This window comes from Amblyomma americanum, chromosome 2 (genome assembly GCF_052857255.1).
Source record: "Amblyomma americanum isolate KBUSLIRL-KWMA chromosome 2, ASM5285725v1, whole genome shotgun sequence".
NCBI classification, from domain to species: Eukaryota; Metazoa; Arthropoda; class Arachnida; order Ixodida; family Ixodidae; genus Amblyomma; species Amblyomma americanum.
In genome coordinates, this window is record NC_135498.1 from 101,983,310 (window position 1) to 102,003,760 (window position 20,451).

The window sequence follows — 20,451 nt, forward strand, 5'->3', positions numbered from 1 at the left end:
GTTTTATTCGCGGCGTGCGCTTTATACACAAGTATTTTAAAACATTTGGCAGCCACATCAGCGGATCGCATTAGGTCGAAAGTTGCTGGTCCACAAATTTGCGCCATGTTGCTACGAGTAACCGAGCCATGGCCTGAAAATTCATAATTTCTAGGTAATGACGTAGCTGGCGTTGAAACAAAGGATGTGCTGGGCAGTCTGTTATGTGTGTCGGCAGCATCTGCTGTTTGTAGTTTGCTTTTCATTCCCAGAAAACGCACCCTAATAGGGCAGTTCCCGTATACGTGCACGCCAGTGAGCCGTCCCACGGTGAACACGGCGTATCCTGGTAGCATTGTGAGACACGAAAGCTGTCCCTGTCTGTTTATTTTATTCAAGCCCATATAGGCAGTCTAGTTCATGCTTTCCACTGTCACTCGAAGGTCTACAACACGTTGCGTTACTTTTTAGATGTGCTGTCTTAAGCCCACTTTCTTTTTTGGACCGTCGCCCGTGGCGAAGTGTAGAATAATAAATAAGAGTAAAGTGAATAACCGAGCCATTTAGGTCGCCATAGCCCGACTATGAAACAAATCCGTAGCTTTTCCCTCTGCGTTCCTGCTGAGGTTTCCATTATTTCGTATTAGCTTGAACCACGGTCAGGATTATTGTCTCCAATGAAGAAACACCATTATCAGAGAAGATTACTCATATCCCTCAAAATGGGAAGCATATAAACGATGTATGCTGCCATGACCAACAGATGGGGCAGTAACCTATATGTTAGGAACGAAATTATGCAAGCGAGGCCAGAGCACTGCGGCAAACGATGTAAAATAAATTGAATCCGCTGCAGTGGCTCAATGTTTTGGACGGCATAAGCTGCTGACGGCAACGTCGCGAGACCGAATCCCGGTCACGATGCTCGTATTTTGACGGCGGCGAGGTACAACATGTATGTGCTGTCCGATGTCAGAGCACGTTAAGGAACTCCAGACGGTCGAAATTAATCCAAAACCCCTTACTATGCCGTCCCTCATATCTCATTCGTGGGTTCGAGACATTGAACACACATACCACCAAACATGGTGATATGCATGCAGCATCAGGACAGAAAAAAAGCTGAAGAGATTTTGGGGGAGAAGTGGGAGTTTATAGCATTTGTTATTCCCAAACTAACGTAGATCCCCATCTATACACGCGGCGCCATATGTATCCCAAAAAAATGACCAGACTTTGAAAGTTCTTTCAGGGGTGAGCAGTCTACGGTAGTTCTTATTTTTGGTCAGACAACTAGCGGCGCTAATGTTCTATCTTGAGACGTTATTCAAGCCACTTGTTTACTGTTTATCAGGCTTGAAGTACTTCGTTTTTGCTTATATCCTTGATCATCTGTACCTCCCTTGTTTAATACTTCAAGGGCGCTGACGGGAACGAATGGAAAGAAAAATTGAACAAATTTGCAAAATTAACGAAACTAGATCGCGACGAAACGCCGTGTGCGGAAATGACAAAATCCGGTCCATAACAGTGCCGGAGCAGGTATCAGGAGTAAAAAAAAACATAATTAAGAGCGCCCGGTTGTAAAATGAAGCGATCACTTTTGGAAGGTTGTTGGGAAAACGGGGCTGATGCTAGTCTGAAAACAGGAATAATAGGAGGTCTCACCTCGGTGAATTTCACTCTCTTAGTGGCAACGCAGCTTATTTCGGCAGCAGCTCCTCTCCGTAGAATAGTGCCCTGCCATTGTAGCAAGCACGGCACTATTTCGATCAGAACGCGTGTTATCTTGTTTGAGACATCGTCGCTTATCTTCTGTCGCGGGTCCAACCACAGAGGGCACTCCCATCGGGTAGCCGGATGTCATATTTTGCTACGTCATTGTTACCTTTCAGCTTGAACACGTTTGCGTACGTGTTCCACTCTCGTATGTGCAAACCGCTTCATTTCCCTTTTTCTTTTTCAGCCATGCGGCAGTAACAAAGCTTGGGCAATAATCTGTAAACAGCAATATGCCTACGTGGGAGTAAAAAGAGCGTAAGCTGTCTTCATGCCCACTCAAAAAGGAGTGCGCTAGAGGATAGCTAAATCCCTTTTTTTTTCTCTTTTCGCTTTCGACTGCTATAGGAGTCACGTTCACGCCTAAGGAGCTAGAAGAGCTGGAACTGTCCGAAATTAGCTCTTCGTTCCAGGGCTACTCAAGGGCATTATCAGGTGCCGTGTTTTAAATAAAGCAATGACTTTGTCTGACCCTTATAGATGATTTGAAATGTGCCACTACATGTAAATTTATACCCAGGTTCAAAATGCTTCTCTAGGTAACTGTCTTCAGACAGGGCGTTCTTTGGTTTGGTTTATGGGATTTAACAGCCCAAAGCGGCTAGGCTATGAGGGACGCGTAGCAGAAGGTTGCCCTCCAGTACAGATAATTTTTACCACCTCGGGTTCTTAAACGAAAGATCATATCACACAACACACGGGCCCCTGGCACTTCGCCTCCATCGAAACAGGGAGTTCTTTACACTTGCGGAATCATACGAAGACGTCTAAATTTTTTTCTTATGTTTTATTATGTTCAAGTTGAAAGTTGCCGCCATCACAATGAATTTTCAGGATGGTGTTCATTTTCTAGTTTGTGTGTGGTTTTCTTTGGCTCTACGTGTCTCGCTCTGGTACCGGGGAAGAACCTTGCTTTGTTGATTTTATATTACCTTGGTTGCATACCATTTAGTACTTCTAAGTTTACTCGCATTCGAGTAGGGTGCTTTCTGTCCAATTCATTTTGTTTTGTTTTTTAACAGCTCACCTGCGAAGCGCTGAGTAGTGAATTGCGCCAAAACCGGTTACGAATACGCTGTTCTTCGGTCTTGTCGTTCTTTTGTTTTCTGTTTTCGCCTTTTTATAAAAATTTTGGCGGGCTTTACTCCAGCAGTGAACATCAAACTAGCCCCCATCCTTGCCACATTGCGAAGGGTTCCTTTCCGATACTGTACTGTGAACCAGCAAGCACTCGACCTATACCCCAGACAGGACTATAGAAAGGAAACCGGCAGCCTCTCCCTGTCAAATTGCTGTTTGGAGGAAACCGCCACCCTCCAACTCTCCCGCTAGCTGTTCCTCAAGAACCACTACCTTGTAATGTCAGCTTGCGTCGGTGTCGTTGTGGACGGACTGCTGACCGTAATGGGGTCTTCGTTGCCGTTTAATATAGGACAAAACTGCATAGGAAAAAACACTACTTTAAATAACCAGTCCATAAAGCGATTGAAAAACTTGAAGGCATTTGTAGAAAAGCCGGTACATGGCAGACATATCTTTGCCTTGCATGTAAGAGTTGGATTGATCGGTTTCTATTTTAAAATATCAGGATGACCGCTTTCGGTGTTCATTTCGGAACACAGCTTTCAGAGGTAGAATTAATTAAAATTGAACAGGGGAAGTCGCTTTCAGCAAACATTTTTTTAATTTCTTGGAGTATCAACATAAAGTTTTTGTGCATATTACAAAAAAATTATCTGTGCTCTAACATTATATCAATGTAATATGGCGTAAAATTATTTTGTGATATATATTTTTAGCCTCCATCTTGACATGCCTGCCGAGTTAAGAAAATAAGGCAGAAGGCTAGCTCAACATTTATTAAGTTGCTAACTGTCGTGCTATAGACGGAGGACATTCTGTAATTTTTATTTCGTTAAGCACAAATTTTGCTTTTGAATTTTGAGACAGGGTGTTTCTTGAGTTACCTAAGTGAGAAGGCAATTTCATGCAAAAAATTTAAAGCTCGCAAATTTGAAAATGAAAATCATCCTTGATCTGCACTTTGGGCCTACGAGTGCAACACGAACTGGTTTAAAATAAACAAAACAGTCGGGAAGAAATAGGCTCCGCAAGCTGAGTATCTGGGCAGAAAACCGTAATGGAGAAAAACGCCCACCCGCCGCGGTGGCTGAGTGGTTAGAGCGCTCGGCTATTGATCGGGAATACTCGAGTTCGAACCCCACCGCAGCGGTTGCGTTTCGATGGAGGCGAAACGCAGAAGGCGCCCGTGTGCTGTGCGATGTGAGTGCACGTTTAGGATCCCCAGGCACCTCTCTCTTCTCTTCTTTCACTGCCTCCTTTATCCTTTCAATTACGGCGTGGTTCGGACGTCCTCCGAGAGGTGTCAGACAGCTACTGCTTCGCTTTTCGAGCATTTGCTTGCAATGGTTTTTCGAGCTAACGATTTTTTCAGGGCAATGAAACTTTAGGGCAGCATAATAAGCAAGGAACACCAACGGAGGAAATAACTTTTTAAATCAATATTTTTCGGGCTATCTTTGAGGATTTCATAGCCGTGTCCCCAATAAAGGGCTATAGACACTTAGTTGTGTTGGGTGGTCTCTTGTTTCAAATGATGCGTTAGTTATTACGATAAATTAATCACCCCGTGGTGTTCGCCTACGAACGCTAAACAATTTAATTTCTTTTCTCATATTGTTTCAGTTTCGGCTTCATTAGCCGAGCGATGGCTGTGACGCCATCGCTCGGCTAATGACGCTATCGCTCGGCTAATGGCTGTGACGCCACGTCAAGCACGGCAAAACTGTAATATAAACGCTGACACGGAGTATTAACTCACTACAGCACTTAAACCAGCTTAATTCAAGAGATAGAAATACAACAAACGACATATCAGCAATTACATTGCTGTTTATCTTTGCCTCACGTGAATAAAGGTACAACTACACGTCACAGCCATCTTTCGGTTGATGAACCGAAACAGCGTGAAGAAGAAATTTTACTATAAAGTATTCAGTAGTCGCGGGTGAACACCGCGGGGTTCTACATGTATACTAATGTCTACTTCATTGTTTGAAAGAACAAACACGCAAGCAAAAATTCAGTGTCTACAGTCTCATAAGACAGTTTGAGTCCAGATAACTTACAACGTATGCATGGAATAACTTTCTGTGACGATTATAATAGCTTTCTCCTGTATCACGTCGGGTTTAACGCCCTCAGGCTGGACATGCTGTGTGAGAAACGACGTGATGGATAGCTGCAGGTTCATTTCGACCACGCACAGTTCTTTAAAATGCACTGCATTTCGCTTGAATGAAAATCCGGCCACCATGACCGGAATTTTATCTCGCGTCTTTTGGAGCACTACACGAACGCCAAAGCCACTAAGACATCGCGATAGGCCGATTGTAATGGCTTTCAACGGAACCTGGTTACTACTTTACCAGCTCACACATTAAGATTAATTTCTCCACGACTGTATGAGGGCTCTAAGGGGGTTTTGGAGAACGGGCGTTGAACGAAAGACTACCTTCTCAGCTACGTAAGAATGCACCCTTGAACTGACGAGTGCAGTCTGAAATCCCATACGAGCGTTAAAAAAGCGAGAATGGGACTATCAAGATCATGGTAACCTCTCTGATTTTCCTTTTCACCCTTATTTTCACTGTTGGCTTGTTGTCTGATATTCCCCTGTATTCCTGTTCTAGTTAGTGCGATTCTGCCTTGACTTTAAATTTGGGAATCGCGCTGCCGTTCCTTTACCAGTTCAAATAAATGCGTTTGGTAATGCTGAACCTTTGGCCACGTGCGTTTGTTTTCTGTTTTGGGTTGTCTGCGTACACTATAGTGATCTAGCGAAATTTTGCAGTAGCGGACATGTCAATATATTTTGCTGCAGAGGCTGTCACAAGGATGTATTTATGTTAGATTGCTGTCGTTTGATAACATGCTAAATTGCTTGCAGTGAGCTTGCTGCGCAGGTATCTATTCAGCTTTGTTTTGGTTCCTAGATCGAAAAGCCTAAACGTCTGCACTACATTTCTCCCACTAGTTTGTCGTGTCCTTCGACAGGTCTGCTGCTTGTTCCGGCAAAGCGTAGCCAGTTCGATGGGGTTACTCTGGTTCCTCTGTTTTGCGGCTTCGTCGCTTGTCTGCTGCCTCGGCGCCGACCGCAACAAGGAGCCGAACACTGTGCCCGGGCGCAGTGTGATCGTGCACCTGTTCGAGTGGCGATTCGACGACATAGCCGACGAATGCGAGACATTCCTCGGACCACATGGCTACGGCGGTGTCCAGGTCGGTCGCCTTTTCGAATTATATTCTCTGATGGCATCGCTGAATAAATTTGTGCTCGTATATAAGCTAAGCAATTAAGATTGGCTATTAAATTCATATGCTCTCCTTTTTCTTCTCATGGCTATCTTTCTTCTCTCCAATGCGCGTCTCTGCTCGCCCGTTTGCACCAAGAAGACATCGCCAGTCAACGAGCACGGGATCATTTTTGGAGAGGTGGTGCGACGGCCGTGGTACGAGCGCTACCAGCCCGTCAGTTACAAGATCAAAAACCGCAGCGGGAATGAATCACAGTTCCGGGATATGGTCCGCCGCTGCAACCAGGCCGGGGTGAGGTCAGTGCTCCGCTAGACGCCCTGTGGCGTAACTCATGCGTCACGCAACACAGATTACGCACAACATGACAGGGTGCTTACTCGACAGCGGATACCGGCTTGCTGCAAGCAGGGTGCATTTTATGCAGAAAGCAAACACCGTGCGTTGTTGATTATTTACCCGTACTCCAAGCAGATATTATGGTTGTAGCAGAAGCTATATTACAACGATCAGACAAAAAGAAACAAACCAGCGCTCTCACCGTTGTATCCAACAAAAAAGACAAAAATTTAGGCTGCAAGTTAACTTCAAGGTATTTAGGCAAGTAAAAAGACACAAACTGAGAAAACTACTGCAACTCAAGGCATCCTCACTATACAAAATACCCTCGAGTTCTTTTAGGAAGTTGTTGCACTCAAAGACACTTGGGGTATCTTGTTATTCTTTCATTCTTTTATAGAAAACTTTTCTTATTGAAATTTGTTTTTTTTTGTGGAAATCAGAGCCAGTCTATACTTTGCGTTTTGCCCTGTTCGCCACGTAGTAATTACTTGTACAGAAGTCCGAAGGTTTTGCAGCTTATTTCCAGAGAAACGGTTTCGACGGAGAAAAAGTGTACTTTTTTCGGCGTTCTTGAAATATAGGAACCCGATTTTTATGCAGAATAACGACTACTCTGCTCTCTTTCTGTCCGGTAGCCAGCTAGATGCATGCCTGCCTAACAGCTAGCGCGGTCCGAATTTGGCGAACCTAGCGCCTACTTTCTTCAGTTTGCGGCTTGCATAACGTATACTCAAAGCCTCCTCTATTTAAAAGCTAGCAGCATCGCTCGCATCAAAACGGGACCCTTTGGTAGCCTTTGTTTTTTTTATTCGTCCTATTTGGAGGTACACACATGATTAGAAGCTCACGGCATAGTGCGAGATGTTGGTATGCCTCGCGAAGAAAAAGATATCAAAATTTAGTCACCCTATTTCTTTTGCCACGTTAACAGTCCTGGGGCGCTTTCCTCCTTTCACCGCAGGCACGGGAATTGAACGCAAGAGCACAGGGAACGGTAGTACGATGCAGTTTATTGAATGAAAATTAGTTTATTCGAATAAAAAATAAGGATGGGGGATTGACAAGGTTTCGTAGTCAGTGACTGTTCTGGGACGTCCTAAAGAGAGGTCTTGATTTTCAAGAACAAGCAATCTGGCTGGCATTAAAATCGAGGAGGCGTTTGATATGAAGGCCATGTGCTGCCTTTTGAACTGGACATCCAATCTCGGGGACGTCAGGGAACCTGTGACTGCATGCCTTCTGCGGAGTCGCTGCGTGTGGGGAAATGAGCGGAGACATTTAGAATAGGGTGACGCTATCGGTGAGGGGCGGCATAGAGGAAGAGCGGAGGGCCAGTACACAGGCGCAAGAGAAAATCGCCTCTCCCTCCGGTTATTTTCCTGCTCCTGAACACGGGCCCCCGCTATTCTCATGTGCCTTAAACCGACAGCGTCATCCTGTTCTACAGGTCTCTAATAATTCAAGCAATGAAAAAGCGATCAGACCTCCAGCTCACCAGGGGGCGAGGAATTGCCAAGGGTTAACGAGCCACAGGCCCTCTTTTCTGTCCTCCTCACCACTCTAGGGGCACCTTGTCATGCAGCAACTCGGGTGTTACCAATGGCAAGCATTTGCTTTCATGCTCCGAAATAAATCGCTTGTCAGATTTTATTCGGGCTTTCATAAGGAGCCGGCGTATTCTCTTATAGCAACGTAGTCAAGAGTGTAATTTTAGCATTCAAGTTTCTATATTTTTGTTTCAGAGTGTATGTCGACGTCGTTATCAATCACATGACAGCTGACTTAGAGACCAAAAAAGGTACGGCTGGCTCCAGCTTCAATTATGCGGAGTCCAGCTACCCCGCCGTGCCGTATGGCCCGGAAGACTTCAACAAGAAAGAAAGTTGTGGTACCTCATCGGGTATCATCGAGGACGACAACGATGCCATCCAGGTGAGCGACGAATTTTTGCTGCATATCTGGGTTAAAAAACACAAAAGCTAGCGCAGGTTTATTTAATTTTCAGTTGAGTTTCAATTTATTTGCCCCCATTCGTGTAAAAGCATTACAGAGGGGAGTGGTGGCTATAAATATAAAAGCATAAAATGCACGAAACCAAAGAAAATGCAAACACAAATGTGATAGTAATACAAAATAGGTCTCAAATCTATCACACCCATGACATCCCAGGAATCTAAGCCGCTGGGAGAACAGCCGCAGTGCGAGTTGGGGCAATAACCATTTGAGTGAATCTAAACAAGGGACAAGTATCGTTGATTATAAAAATTCTGTGTCGTCAAAGAAAGGGACGCTTTTACGCACACTGCAATTCTTTGGTAGGTTCGTGTTTTTTTATCCAATGAATTGACATGCTCCATGACATGCTCCATATTATTAGACCCATGGAGCATGTAAATTCATTGGATAAAAAAGACACCAACCTGGCAAAGTACGGCAGTGTGTGTAAATGCGTCCCTTTCTTTGACGACACATAATTGTTATTTTTTCATAGTGACAAAACTACCAGAGAAGTCGCCGAAGCATTCCAAACCATCAGGAATTATAATAGTTACGGTAACAGAACTTCTTTAATTTTGTCAGCAACAGAAATGACATTTCTGCACAAATGATAGATTGGAAGGCAGATACGTCACGTGTGCATGTTGGCATTTTGGATTTTTATCTCATCATCGAGTTATGACCGTGCGCATGTGTGTCCAGTTTTGTACGCATAAATTGACTTCTTACTTCAAATAAATAAGTTCAAAGTTCAGCGCCATGTTTGTCTCCCCCCCTTTCTGCTCCTGATGGCTAGGAACTATCAGCCTGTTCACGCGATGAAGTCAAGTGGTTGAAAAAATTTCCCGCGCAGGCGCTGTTGGGAGATGAAGGTTGAAAAGGCAGGGAGTGTACAGGTAAACCCGATAAACGACACAATTCGGCTGCTCGATCGTGTGCCCGTGGAGAAAGGGACATTCACGGACGTTGTCAGAACAGCTGTCATAAACGTCAGGTTTTCGGTTGAAAACAAGCCTGTCGAAACGAACTTGAAAGATAGATGGGTTGGGCGATTCTTTGGCAAAATCGACTAGCATCTTGCGAGCGCAACGCGCCACTTTGCAGTGGTCTTCGCCAACTGAGATGCCGCTGTCTGTCAAGTTCACAAGCTCTGAAAAAATGGGTCCCTTCAGTTTCGAAGAGTTAAATTTTACTACGACCGGGCTACGCATATATGTATGACAAAAGGGCCACATGTGCGGTGCACTCGTTCAATCTAGGCAGGTTTCAACTGAGAGTCTAGGCAAGATATGATTGACCGGGTGAGTTTTTTTTTTCTTTCTGATTCAAGTTCTAATTCTCGCCAGCGACGCCATTAAACACAAAATTATGTCCTCGCGCCCTGTCTCTCATGTCAGTTAACCTCAAAGTGACAGCGTCATTTTGTTCGATCACAGCCGACAACTCTGGGTCAACTTGGACTGTGCTAATTCTGATTTGTACTAAGGCAAGCTGTTTGTCAATTTTTAATAACTCGCTGTTGAGGGTCTCACGGTTTGCCATTGTGTCACGAACCTTTTGTGTGAGGTCGGATTACGCCAACAACATGCAGTCTTGAGTCGAGATATCTGCACTTTGCGCGAATATCTCAAAGTGTATTCATGACATCGCTCTGACGTAGATCATCCAGGCTGTAGCAGTTTTCAGGAGGAATAGGTGCTTTGTTTGGGGGACCTAGGTTGACCTCCAAATCGCCACCGGTCAAGAGCAAATTGTAAAACCTTGTAGACCACACCTCAGACAGCTTACACAAGACTCGTGGGCACGGAAGCAGCAACAAGCAAGGATTGTTTATATTTATGTAAAGGGTGAAGGTGCCCCTAACGTGTACGACATTACAACGTTTAGTCTAAGACTTGGCGTCAGTTATTCTGCCTCCAAATCCATGCTTGCTGATTCCACGCCCACTCTACTCCATAAATAAACATCTTCCATTGTATGCCAGTCTGCACTGGTTGGAGCTGCAATAATGGAAGCTTTAAAGTAAGCAGATTTACCACATTAAGAATCAGTGGCATGTTCAATGCTTTGCAGTGCAAGATTACGCATCGGTGGGTGCTTGTGCGGGGGTGTTGTTGCAAGTCCGCTGTCAATAATAATAATTGTTTTTTGGGGGGGAAAGGAAATGGCGCAGTATCTGTCTCATGTATCGTTGGACACCTGAACCGTGCCGTAAGGGAAGAGATAAAGGAGGGAGTGAAAGAAGAAAGAAAGAAAGAGGTGCCGTAGTGGAGTGCTCCGGAATAATTTCGGCTACCTGGGGATCTTTAAAGTGCACGAACATCGCACAGCACACGGGCGCCTTAGCGTTCTGCCTCCAAGTCCGCTGTCAACCAAATACAACTTCTACAAGTGCAAAGTTTCCATCCCTCTTATAGGTATTGAAAATGTGTCCACTGCATATGTTCCTTTCTGTCATTGATCTAAGCAGTCATATATATTCCGCCAGTGACTTCCGATTCACATGATAAATATCGCTCTAATGACGTACTTTCGGGTATGTGAGGTGGCATTGGGAAGTGCCAGGCAGCTACAGCAGAGACTTCTTTACATAGCACTTGATCTGCCGCGCGGAGCCTGGTTACGCTGTCATGGGAACACTGATGTTAACTGCCGCGAAAGCATCTACGAACCACACTGACTACTCCTGCCAATGTGGAATACTTTCGACGCATATCTTGACGCACCTTCAAACGCATCGTGATCTGTTCACACGAGGTGTTGCGAAAAGGATCACCAAAACTTGCGTGCAGGTGCGCAACTGTGAACTCCTTGGAATGCGAGACTTGAACCTTGGCCGAGAGGAAGTTCGAGACAAGGTGGCGGATTATATGAATCGGCTCATCGACAGCGGCGTTGCCGGTTTCCGCGTCGACGCCGTCAAGCACATCTGGCCGGCTGACCTGGAAGCCATCTACGGCAGGCTGAACGACCTCAGCATGGAATTCTTTCCTCCAAACACTAAGCCGTTCATCTACCAAGAGGTCATCGACATGGGTCACGGGGAGCCGATGTATCGCTGGCATTACCAACACCTGGGAAGGATCACCGAGTTCACATACAGAGCCAAGCTAGGTACAGAGATCGTATCTTTACATTCGGTTTCAGTAGTTATTCCGCAGTTTTTTGTTGTTTCAACGTTAATCCTCAGTCATTGCATACGGCGAAAGCGTCTCTATATACTGCATGCTTTCTTATGTGTGCACACATAATTAACGCAGGCGTTGTTCGATGCTTTCTATCTTGAAGCACAGTTTGCAGTCACTCCTTAGCCCTGACCTTGCCTATATCATTTCTTGCATAGTTTTCAGGCGTATACAAAAGAGAAGTAAATCATTACGAGGAGGGAGGAAAAAACTCTTTAATTAAACAGCTGCGACACTTGTTAACACCTCAAGAATTTGAGGCTGTTGTTAGCTACTGGTGTGGTTAGGATTGCTTGCAACTACTCTGCCCACGATTCCTCTATCGAAGCGAAACTTATTTAATTAAAATGAGCAATTTGGGCAGCATTATGCTTCTCATGAGCACAATACACACAGCAGTCATCGACTGCTGTTACCGACATAGCACTCCAGGTCACAGTCTCGAAGGAATTTTAGGAGGGGGAAGCCTCCTCCTACATCGGTGGTGTCCGCATGGCTAAACAATGTCTTCGAATGAAGCGCAACACCTTTGTGTTGTTTCTGTCCTCTTGAAAGAAGCGAGTACGACACATCTGTCCGCGCTGAAATCTTGGCAGCACATGAATTAATGTTCTGCACCATAGCGCACACGATGCCAGGCCCATCTTATGCACCCACTCTGTACGAGCCGAAACTGTGATAATGCGGTGTAGTATAGTTGCTTGGGAACAACAACTTCGAATACCATCGAAGCTTTAACAACCCTATAAGAGGAAGCCATTAGAGCAATAGAAAGTTCCAAGCCTGGGAAAACAACCGGAGACTTCTTCGAAAGGCACACCGTGTTGTATATGCATCAGTTATATAATATAAACTTGCAATGCACATTTATCTAGCGAGGAGAAAAAATCGGAATTTTTTAAGCAATTATACCTTGAAAAAATTAATCCTTGCCATTTAGAGTAGTTAAATATAGAATGCCATGACATAGTACGAATTATAGACAGCAAAATTTTGAGTAATAAATACTCCCTCTCCTATATCAAAATAGAGCAATTAACATTGCAATGGAGACTTCAACCTAAGTGTTTAAGAGAGCCTTAATTAAATGTTTCAGCAATGTTCTACTGTTTGATACGTTTTGATGAATTTATGTCTTAACAATGGTGACCTCTGTCCGATAACACTTTTTCATTTATTAATACATGATCCCTTTTCGTGCAAGGCCTGTATGTATTGTTTTACATGGTGAACTATGTCTGCTTTGTCGATTAGTTCTATGACTGTTTTGCTTGAAGTATTATGTAATTGTTGTAATGCTCCTTGATTAATTCTGCATGTAATGTCCTTTTAGTCCTGTATTTGTAGTTGCTGCATTTTGAATTTCCTAGGATCGAAGTTTGTGTTTTTTGTTCAGAAAAACTGCACTGTTTTCGAACAAAATAAGGGTTTAGAGACTCAGGTACACATTACCTTTTGTCACCGATTCTTTAGCTTTCTGTATACAGAAAACTTAGAACAAATAAAGAATGAAAAAAAAAAACTCTTTGACGTCAGCATATGCTTGTCTGGTTAGGTGATCAGACACGCAAGCAGCGCTATCCTAACACTTAATGAAGTTTCAGTATGCTATTTTTTAGTATGCAAGCATGTACTGCGGGACACGACATGTGGCCGCGAGAGCTGTACTGACCTCTTCTCTTGTTGTGTCGTGGCTGGCTGCTTTAATTCCACCGACCGCCTGCCCATTGTGGGCAACAGCTACTGCGGCTAGTACACCTTCGGGACCCGCAAAATTGACGTAAAATACGCCTTCCTGCATGCCGTAGTGTCTATCGATTCCCTTTGGCGTTGCTTATTTTCGTACCTAGTGGTACGCCGGCCGCATTTTTCCTGGAAGAGGAATAGCCTTGCACTATCCGCTCTAGGCGCTTGGAAAGGCATGGGGGGGGGGGGCACACAATGTTGACGTTACACAGGACCATCCCACTTGCCTGTGCTGTTGCCATCCGGACGATATGAGCCGTGAAGAGTGCCTCGATAAGTTTTTCTGTGGTGTTGTGAAGCCCCAAGTGAACCAGTCTTTCCGTTGATGTTGATAACAGTAGCCCCATAGCTCTTTTGTTGGTCATTCTGATTGCGGTGTCAAAATATTTTATATCAGGATTCTTGAGGCGAAGGTGTGGTGCCACACATGCGATACGACTGATAACAAATGCCTGTACAAGGCGAAGGGTGTATTTTTGTTTAATACCTCGTTTCTTGGCTATGATTTGGGCAATAATTCAGGAAACTTATTCAGAACGGAGCTTTTGTGTAGTAGTAAATGATTGCTTCGGGTTTTGATGTGAAAGCCGAGAATTTCTAGTGTGTCCACTTTATGTATTTAGGAGTCTTTGACCTGAGTTTTTATGATCTCTTGGTTCTTCCGTTGTCGAAAGCTAAAAAGACTAACTTTTCTGTGCAACGTGCGAGTCCACAGTCCAACATACGTTTAGGCAGTCTTTGCCGCTTCCTGGAGGCAATCTTCTATTCTGCCCATGCTGCCCGTCGTGGTACATATTCTAATGTCACCTGCGTACAAACCGTGATTGATGAAAGGAATCTGATTTATTTGGGAGGGAAGGCCTATCACGGCTATCTTTGAAGAGAAGTGGATGAAGCACCGCTCCTTGCGCGGTAGCTCTTGTTCCCATCTTAACTTGCTGAGTGTATTGCGTTCCGATGCTGATTTATACCTCCAGTTCAGTGAGGAACTTGCGGATGCAAGTATATGTCCGTGTCTCGCAGTGAATCGCTTGGAGATTGTCTAGTATTGTCCAGTGTTTCACGTTGTGAAATGCTCCCTTCAGGTCTAATGCAAGAATTGCTCTCTGGCTGTTTTTCCGCGATGGATCAACTTCTTTCTTCAGTTGGAGGATGATGCCCTGCGTTCGTTGTCGATAGCTAGGTGTTTTTCCGAGGTCTTCAGGGTTTCGGTTAGTTGGTTTTTGTGCTGAAGCAGTGAGGAAGCTCAATCGTCATAGTTACTTTTTATGGCTGGGAGCGGTGGACGAAATTATTCTGGAGCCCACCATTACGCCACGTCTTACTTTCTTCTTGCACTCCCACCTTCCTCCTTCAACGCAGTTACTGCACGCTTTCCTTTCAAAAAAAAAAAATCCGCCATGGCGCTGTTCGGGTGTACACTGAGAAGTTAAAGAGTTATTGCACCCTTTCCTTTCCTCAAAGAAAATTTTTCCTCGTCGCAATAAATGTGCCCACACAAAGGAGAGAGAGTTACTACGTTCCTTTCCATAGAATCAGTTAGCTGTTTCATGACTGTCTTTTTGGAGCAACTAGAGTTTGTTAGCGTGCAAATACTTATTTGATTTTTTTTCAAAAGGGGCAGTTTTGCGCAAGGGACCAGGAATGCTACTGAAGCATCTCACAAATTTCGGCGAGTCCTGGGGATTCCTGCCAGGCGGTGACGCGGTAGCTTTCGTCGACAACCACGACAACCAGCGGGGACACGGAGCAGGCGGCGCGGACATCGTGACCTTATTCGAGCCCCGGCTGTACAAGATGGCCGTCGCGTTCCTCCTGGCCTGGCCGTACGGGCTGCCCCGCGTGATGAGCAGCTACCGCTGGCCCCGGGACTTCCGCGACGGTGTGGACCAGAATACTTGGTACGGGCCGCCATCCGACGCCGAGTGGAACATCAAGCGGGTCATTCGCCACCCTGACAACAGCTGCGGTGGCGGATGGGTCTGCGAACACAGGTGAGAATCGTTTGTTTATAGATACCTGTAAACGTAAGTTCCCTCAGGGACAGCCTGCAGAGTTTCAGCGAACACATTTAATCACCGGTAACGTAGTGCTAATATAAATACGTTCGTGATCGTGAAACGTGATTCGCTCGCCCGATCCTCGGGAGGCCTCTTCAGCGGTAGCTTCTTGATATCCCGGTTTACCGTGGGCACACTAGAGCATGAAGTCATCCGCGTAGATGGGTTGTGTGAGATGTGGAACGGTGGCATGTTTAGCCCCGATCATTTTTATTACCAAGTAAATCAATGTGTGCGATAAAATAGAGCCCTAAGATGCTCCCAATTTGATGCGTACAGGTTGGGAGGCCTAATAATTCGAGCCCATGCCTCTCACTGTCATCGTAAGACAAGTTTTGTTCAGTTAAATTGTCTGACTCTTGGATCTGTTTCCCGAAGTTTAGCGGAAATTGCGCTGTGGAACACATTGTCAAGGCCCTTTTCATGTCCACTCCCACAAAAGTTCGGAGTTAAACCGCTCTGGGACTGCATACAGATATTTAATTCGTGCAAGCACATCCTAACTGTACACGTGACTGCGTAAGCCAATAACTGTAAGGAGTAGATGTTTTGTTATCAGAAAAGCAAAGACTCGGCAACTGTCTCACTTCTTGGTGGCCACCTAAACCGCACTGTGAAGGAAGGAAGGAGCAAGGAAGGAAGGAAGGAAGGAAGGAAGGAAGGAAGGAAGGAAGGAAGGAAGGAAGGAAGGAAGGAAGGAAGGAAGGAAGGAAGGAAGGAAGGAAGGAAGGAAGGAAGGAAGGAAGGAAGGAAGGAAGGGCGGGAGGGAGGGAGGGAGGGAAGGAAGGAAGGAGTGAAAAAATATTGGAGGGCGCTTAAGCTTCGCTTTTTGAGAGTGGAACGCGACAAGCACTGTCAGGGGGTCCACGAAACGCCATCGCCCGTTCGGCGCGACGCCTTGCCCATTAGACAAATCGCTCTGCTACGTAAGGTGAAACGGACGCGCGGAGCGGCAAACCACGCAGAAGAGCTGCCAGGCGCTTTGCCAAAATAATAATAATAATAATAATAATAATTAATAATAATAATAATAATAATAATAATAATAATAATAATAATAATAATAATAATAATAATAATAATAATAATAATAATAATATTAATTGATTTTTGGGGAAAGTAAATGGCGCAGTATCTGTCTCATTTATCGTTGGACACCCGAACCGCGCCGTAAGGGAAGGGATAAAGGAGGGAGTGAAAGAAGAAAGGAAGAGGAGGTGCCATAGTGGAGGGCTCCGGAATAATTTCGACCACCTGGGGATCTTTAACGTGCACTGACACCACACAGCACACGGGCGCCTTAGCGTTTTTCCTCCATAAAAATGCAGCCGCCGCGGTCGGGGTCGAACCCGGGAACTCCGGATCAGTAGTCGAGCGCCCTAACCACTGAGCCACCGCGGCGGGTTGCCAAAACGAGCGGTACTCAAATTGCAGTCGTAGTTCGTCGGGTTCGAATCCGGAGTTCCCGGGTTCGAACCCGACCACGGCGGCTGCGTTTTTATGGAGGAAAAACGCTATGGCGCCTGTGTGCTGTGCGATGTCAGTGCACGTTAAAGATCCCCAGGTGGTCGAAATTATTCCGGAGCCCTCCACTACGGCACCTCTTCTTCCTTTCTTCTTTCACTCCCTCCTTTATCCCTTCCCTTATGGGGCGGTTCAGGTGTCCAACGATATATGAGACAGATACTGCGCCATTTCCTTTCCCCAAAAACCCAATTATTAATTATTAGTTCGTCGGCACATCGTTCTCGACAAACCCGATGCCACGAACGCCAGCATAGCTTCCGCTCCGAACGAACGGGCAGCAAGCCGCAAGCGTCGTGGTGAACGCGCTTTGAATGTGCGCGGCGTTGTTGGCCGCTCACCGCGTGATTCCTGCGTGCCCGCACGGCCCCAATGCGCCCGAAGGAGAGATATGTCAGGCGCGTCAGTTCCTTTCCTTTAAATCAATTTTAATTTCATTTTCCTTTCCTTACGGCGCGGTTCGGGTGTCCACAGAGATACGTGAGACAGGCCTCATTTCCATTTCTTGAAACCAATTTCCATTTCATTTTCCTTCCTAGGGCTTGACGTCCCATCGTCTGTCCTCCATCAGGTACTTAGTTACACGCAGTGACCGAACACTCCGCGAGTTCTACCTTGAACGATTAATAACTGGACGCCCCACTCCAGTTGTAGCCAAACCAGTGCTGTGCGCGTGTGTTTTAATTCCTCCAACATGAACTAATCACGCGCACAACCTGGACACATTTCTTATTGTGTAAATAGTTTGTATATACTACTTCTCCCCCTATCATCTCCTCCTGTCCCCTCCCCTCTTTCATTTCATTTCTCCATTCTGCCTGCTATCCTTTATTTCCGCTGCCCCAGCTCAGGTGCTTCAGTATCGATGGCAGATGCCGGTGCTAGCAAAAATATTTTCCTTCCATTCTACTATACCCGCCGCGGTGGCTCAGTGGTTAGGCGCTCGACTACTGATTCGGAGTTCCCGGGTTCGAACCCGACCGCGGCGGCTGCGTTTTTATGGAGGAAAAACGGTAAGGCGCCCGTGTGCTGTGCGATGGTAGTGCACGTTAAAGATCCCCGGGTGGTCAAAATTATGCCGGAGCCCTCCACTACGGCACCTATTTCTCTTTAGCTTTCACTCCCTCCTTCATCCCTTCCCTTACGGCGCGGTTCAGGTGTCCAACGATATATGAGACAGATACTGCGCAATTTCCTTCCCCCCCCCAAAAAAACAATTATTATTATTATTATTTTTACTATTATTTTAATAAAGAAAACCACTAGCACCACCACCATTTTCCTTCCTTTGCGGCGCGGTCCCGGTTTTCTTCTGAAATATGTGACAGGCGTCCCTTCCTTTCCTAGCGCTGCTGTCGCGCGCTATCTGTTGGGGCAGTGGCGTACATTGCGAGGAGTAAGAGGAGGAATTCTTCGCTTACTGGCAGGAGGAAGAATTTTTCGCTCACGGCCGACGCCGAAGACACCGGCTTTTCTGCAACACAAGCTCCTTAACGCTATCGCGTTAAAAAGGAGGAAGAGAGGTGCCGCAGTATTGGGCTTTGGAAAGATGGTGGCCCCGTTATAGGTGCCACTCCAGGCTAGTGAGCCACGCTCTCTCCGTAACTTTTCTGCAAAGGAAGTGAACGACATAGGGCGGAGTTGTACGGGTGACATCATTGGTATGCCAGGTTTAGCAACGAGAATGTCACGGGCGGAATTCCATATTAGTTTGACATGCACTCTCCCCAAACTCGATTTGTATGACGTATCAGTTATCATCGTTACAAACAAGAAAACGCGCACCCATAATTTAGGCATCTATGCTTCTTTAAGGTGGTTATGCACTTTAGTCTACAAATAGTCTACAGATAATCATAGACAAAAGGATATTAAGCCGGTTTTAGACTTTAGTCTGTAGATAGTCTCTAGTCAGCCTATAGAAGAATTCTAAAGGATGGCTATAGAGTCTATAGAATGTCTATAGCCCACTTAACAAACACATGAAAGCACTTAAAACGCGGCATTAACATTTTGCTTTCTTGTTCTCCTTGGTTCTCCTTCCAGGTGGCGCCAGATCTAGTCGAGTTACACAACGTTGCGGGTTTCATGCCTGTCACCAACTGGTGGGACAACGGGTACCACGCGATCGCTTTCGGTCGCGGTAACACCACCTTCATCGCCATCAACAACGAAGACTTCCGTTTGGACGTGGTTCTTCAGACGTCCTTGCCCCCGGGAAAGTACTACGACGTCATTTCTGGCAGCAAGACTTCCACTGGCTGCAGCGGAAAGGTGATCGATGTTCGCAATGATGGCAAAGTTGATCTCAGCGTGGACAACGCCTGGGAAGACCCAGTGGTTGCCCTACATATCGAGGTAAGAGTCCCCTGTTCACGTATGCGTTGGCAGTCTACGTAGATGCGATATTGAGCTTTCTTGTTCTATTTTGAACAGACTGAATAAGATATCATACTCAGAATCCTGAAAAAGCGCATTTTTCAATGGCAAGTTGTTAAGGAACGCAATTTTTTTTTCATAAATTGTAAGATTACACTACAACATTCTATATATCCGCAGGTCTTTTCTCGGCAGGCTTGCGTACCATACCACGTAGCCAACCATGTGACTGGTGACGTGAACAACTACGTGACGAACCACGTAACCAGCCACGGCGCCTCCTCCTCGCCATCTGGCGTGACGTCAGAGGAGAAGCCGTGCGCCGCGCCGTCAGCGTGACATCAGAGGAGGCTAACCAAGCTATGCCTTATTAGCTTGCACTACGTATATCCTGGCATAGCCTAGCTAAGTCACTGCCAAGTTTTTTTTACTAACGGTTTCGCGATCGTCCAAAACGTTCCTCATTGGTTTTTTATGGCGGTCTTAACTACTCGATGCGCGCAATACAGAAAATTAAAAAAAAAATTTTGCTACGCATCAGAAGAATGGAATAATACCTTCAATATTTCTATAGAATTTTTTACAATATTCAACAGTTCCCTCACTATTAAACTTGACTTCCAAGACTGGTGCACTTTCTGGGTGTAAAACTCCCTGCTATCATGCTAACACCCATTCGTCGCTCAGCTTTGTCATCATTTTGACGGTCAGGCAACTGGCCTTATCCAGTCCGTCGTTTTAGCAAAAAAAAAAAGTGAGGACAGGAGCCTCTTTTATTATCGTACGAAGCTCAAAGTGACTTGTATTACAACAGTTATCAACTGAGACATCAAAGCTGGCGTGATATGCGAGAAAAAAATATTTCAGCTTTTCCACCTAGAAACACTCCCAAAAGCCTCATGCGGTCTAGGCTGTCATTGCCACTATAGCTCCGGCAGGTATAATGGAAGAATGTGGCAGTGAAACAGGAAGCACACAAATAATTGGTACGCTGAAACAATAATTACTACAAACAGTTAGTGAGACAAGTAAAAATTCATTCGAAAAATTTTGTCCTTGAAGTGAATAAAGCTCACGTGTCTCATGTTGACCTTGCAAAGCCAGTACCTTTTTGAATTAAAAAA

General features: G+C 45.4%; 1 protein-coding gene across 1 annotated transcript; it reads left to right on the forward strand.

The window, feature by feature from the left end:
* Positions 1 to 5,819: 5,819 nt before the first annotated feature.
* LOC144121682 (alpha-amylase 2B-like) lies at positions 5,820 to 19,078 on the forward strand. The gene is made up of 6 exons (XM_077655027.1): positions 5,820 to 6,060; positions 6,235 to 6,392; positions 8,178 to 8,367; positions 11,226 to 11,547; positions 14,983 to 15,358; positions 18,995 to 19,078. The coding sequence occupies exons 1-6, from the start codon at positions 5,872 to 5,874 to the stop codon at positions 19,008 to 19,010; spliced, it is 1,251 nt and encodes a 416-aa protein (XP_077511153.1). The 5' UTR covers positions 5,820 to 5,871; the 3' UTR covers positions 19,011 to 19,078.
* The last annotated feature ends 1,373 nt before the right edge of the window (positions 19,079 to 20,451 follow it).

What these genes read in the sequence shown, in the direction of transcription:
- LOC144121682 (XM_077655027.1), top strand. Translation starts at nt 5,872, where the DNA reads ATGGGGTTACTCTGGTTCCTCTGTTTTGCGGCTTCGTCGCTTGTCTGC. An exon ending in ATGGCTACGGCGGTGTCCAG is followed by an intron (nt 6,061 to 6,234) that starts GTCGGTCGCCTT and finishes TGCACCAAGAAG; the next exon opens with ACATCGCCAGTCAACGAGCA. An exon ending in TGCAACCAGGCCGGGGTGAG is followed by an intron (nt 6,393 to 8,177) that starts GTCAGTGCTCCG and finishes TTTTTGTTTCAG; the next exon opens with AGTGTATGTCGACGTCGTTA.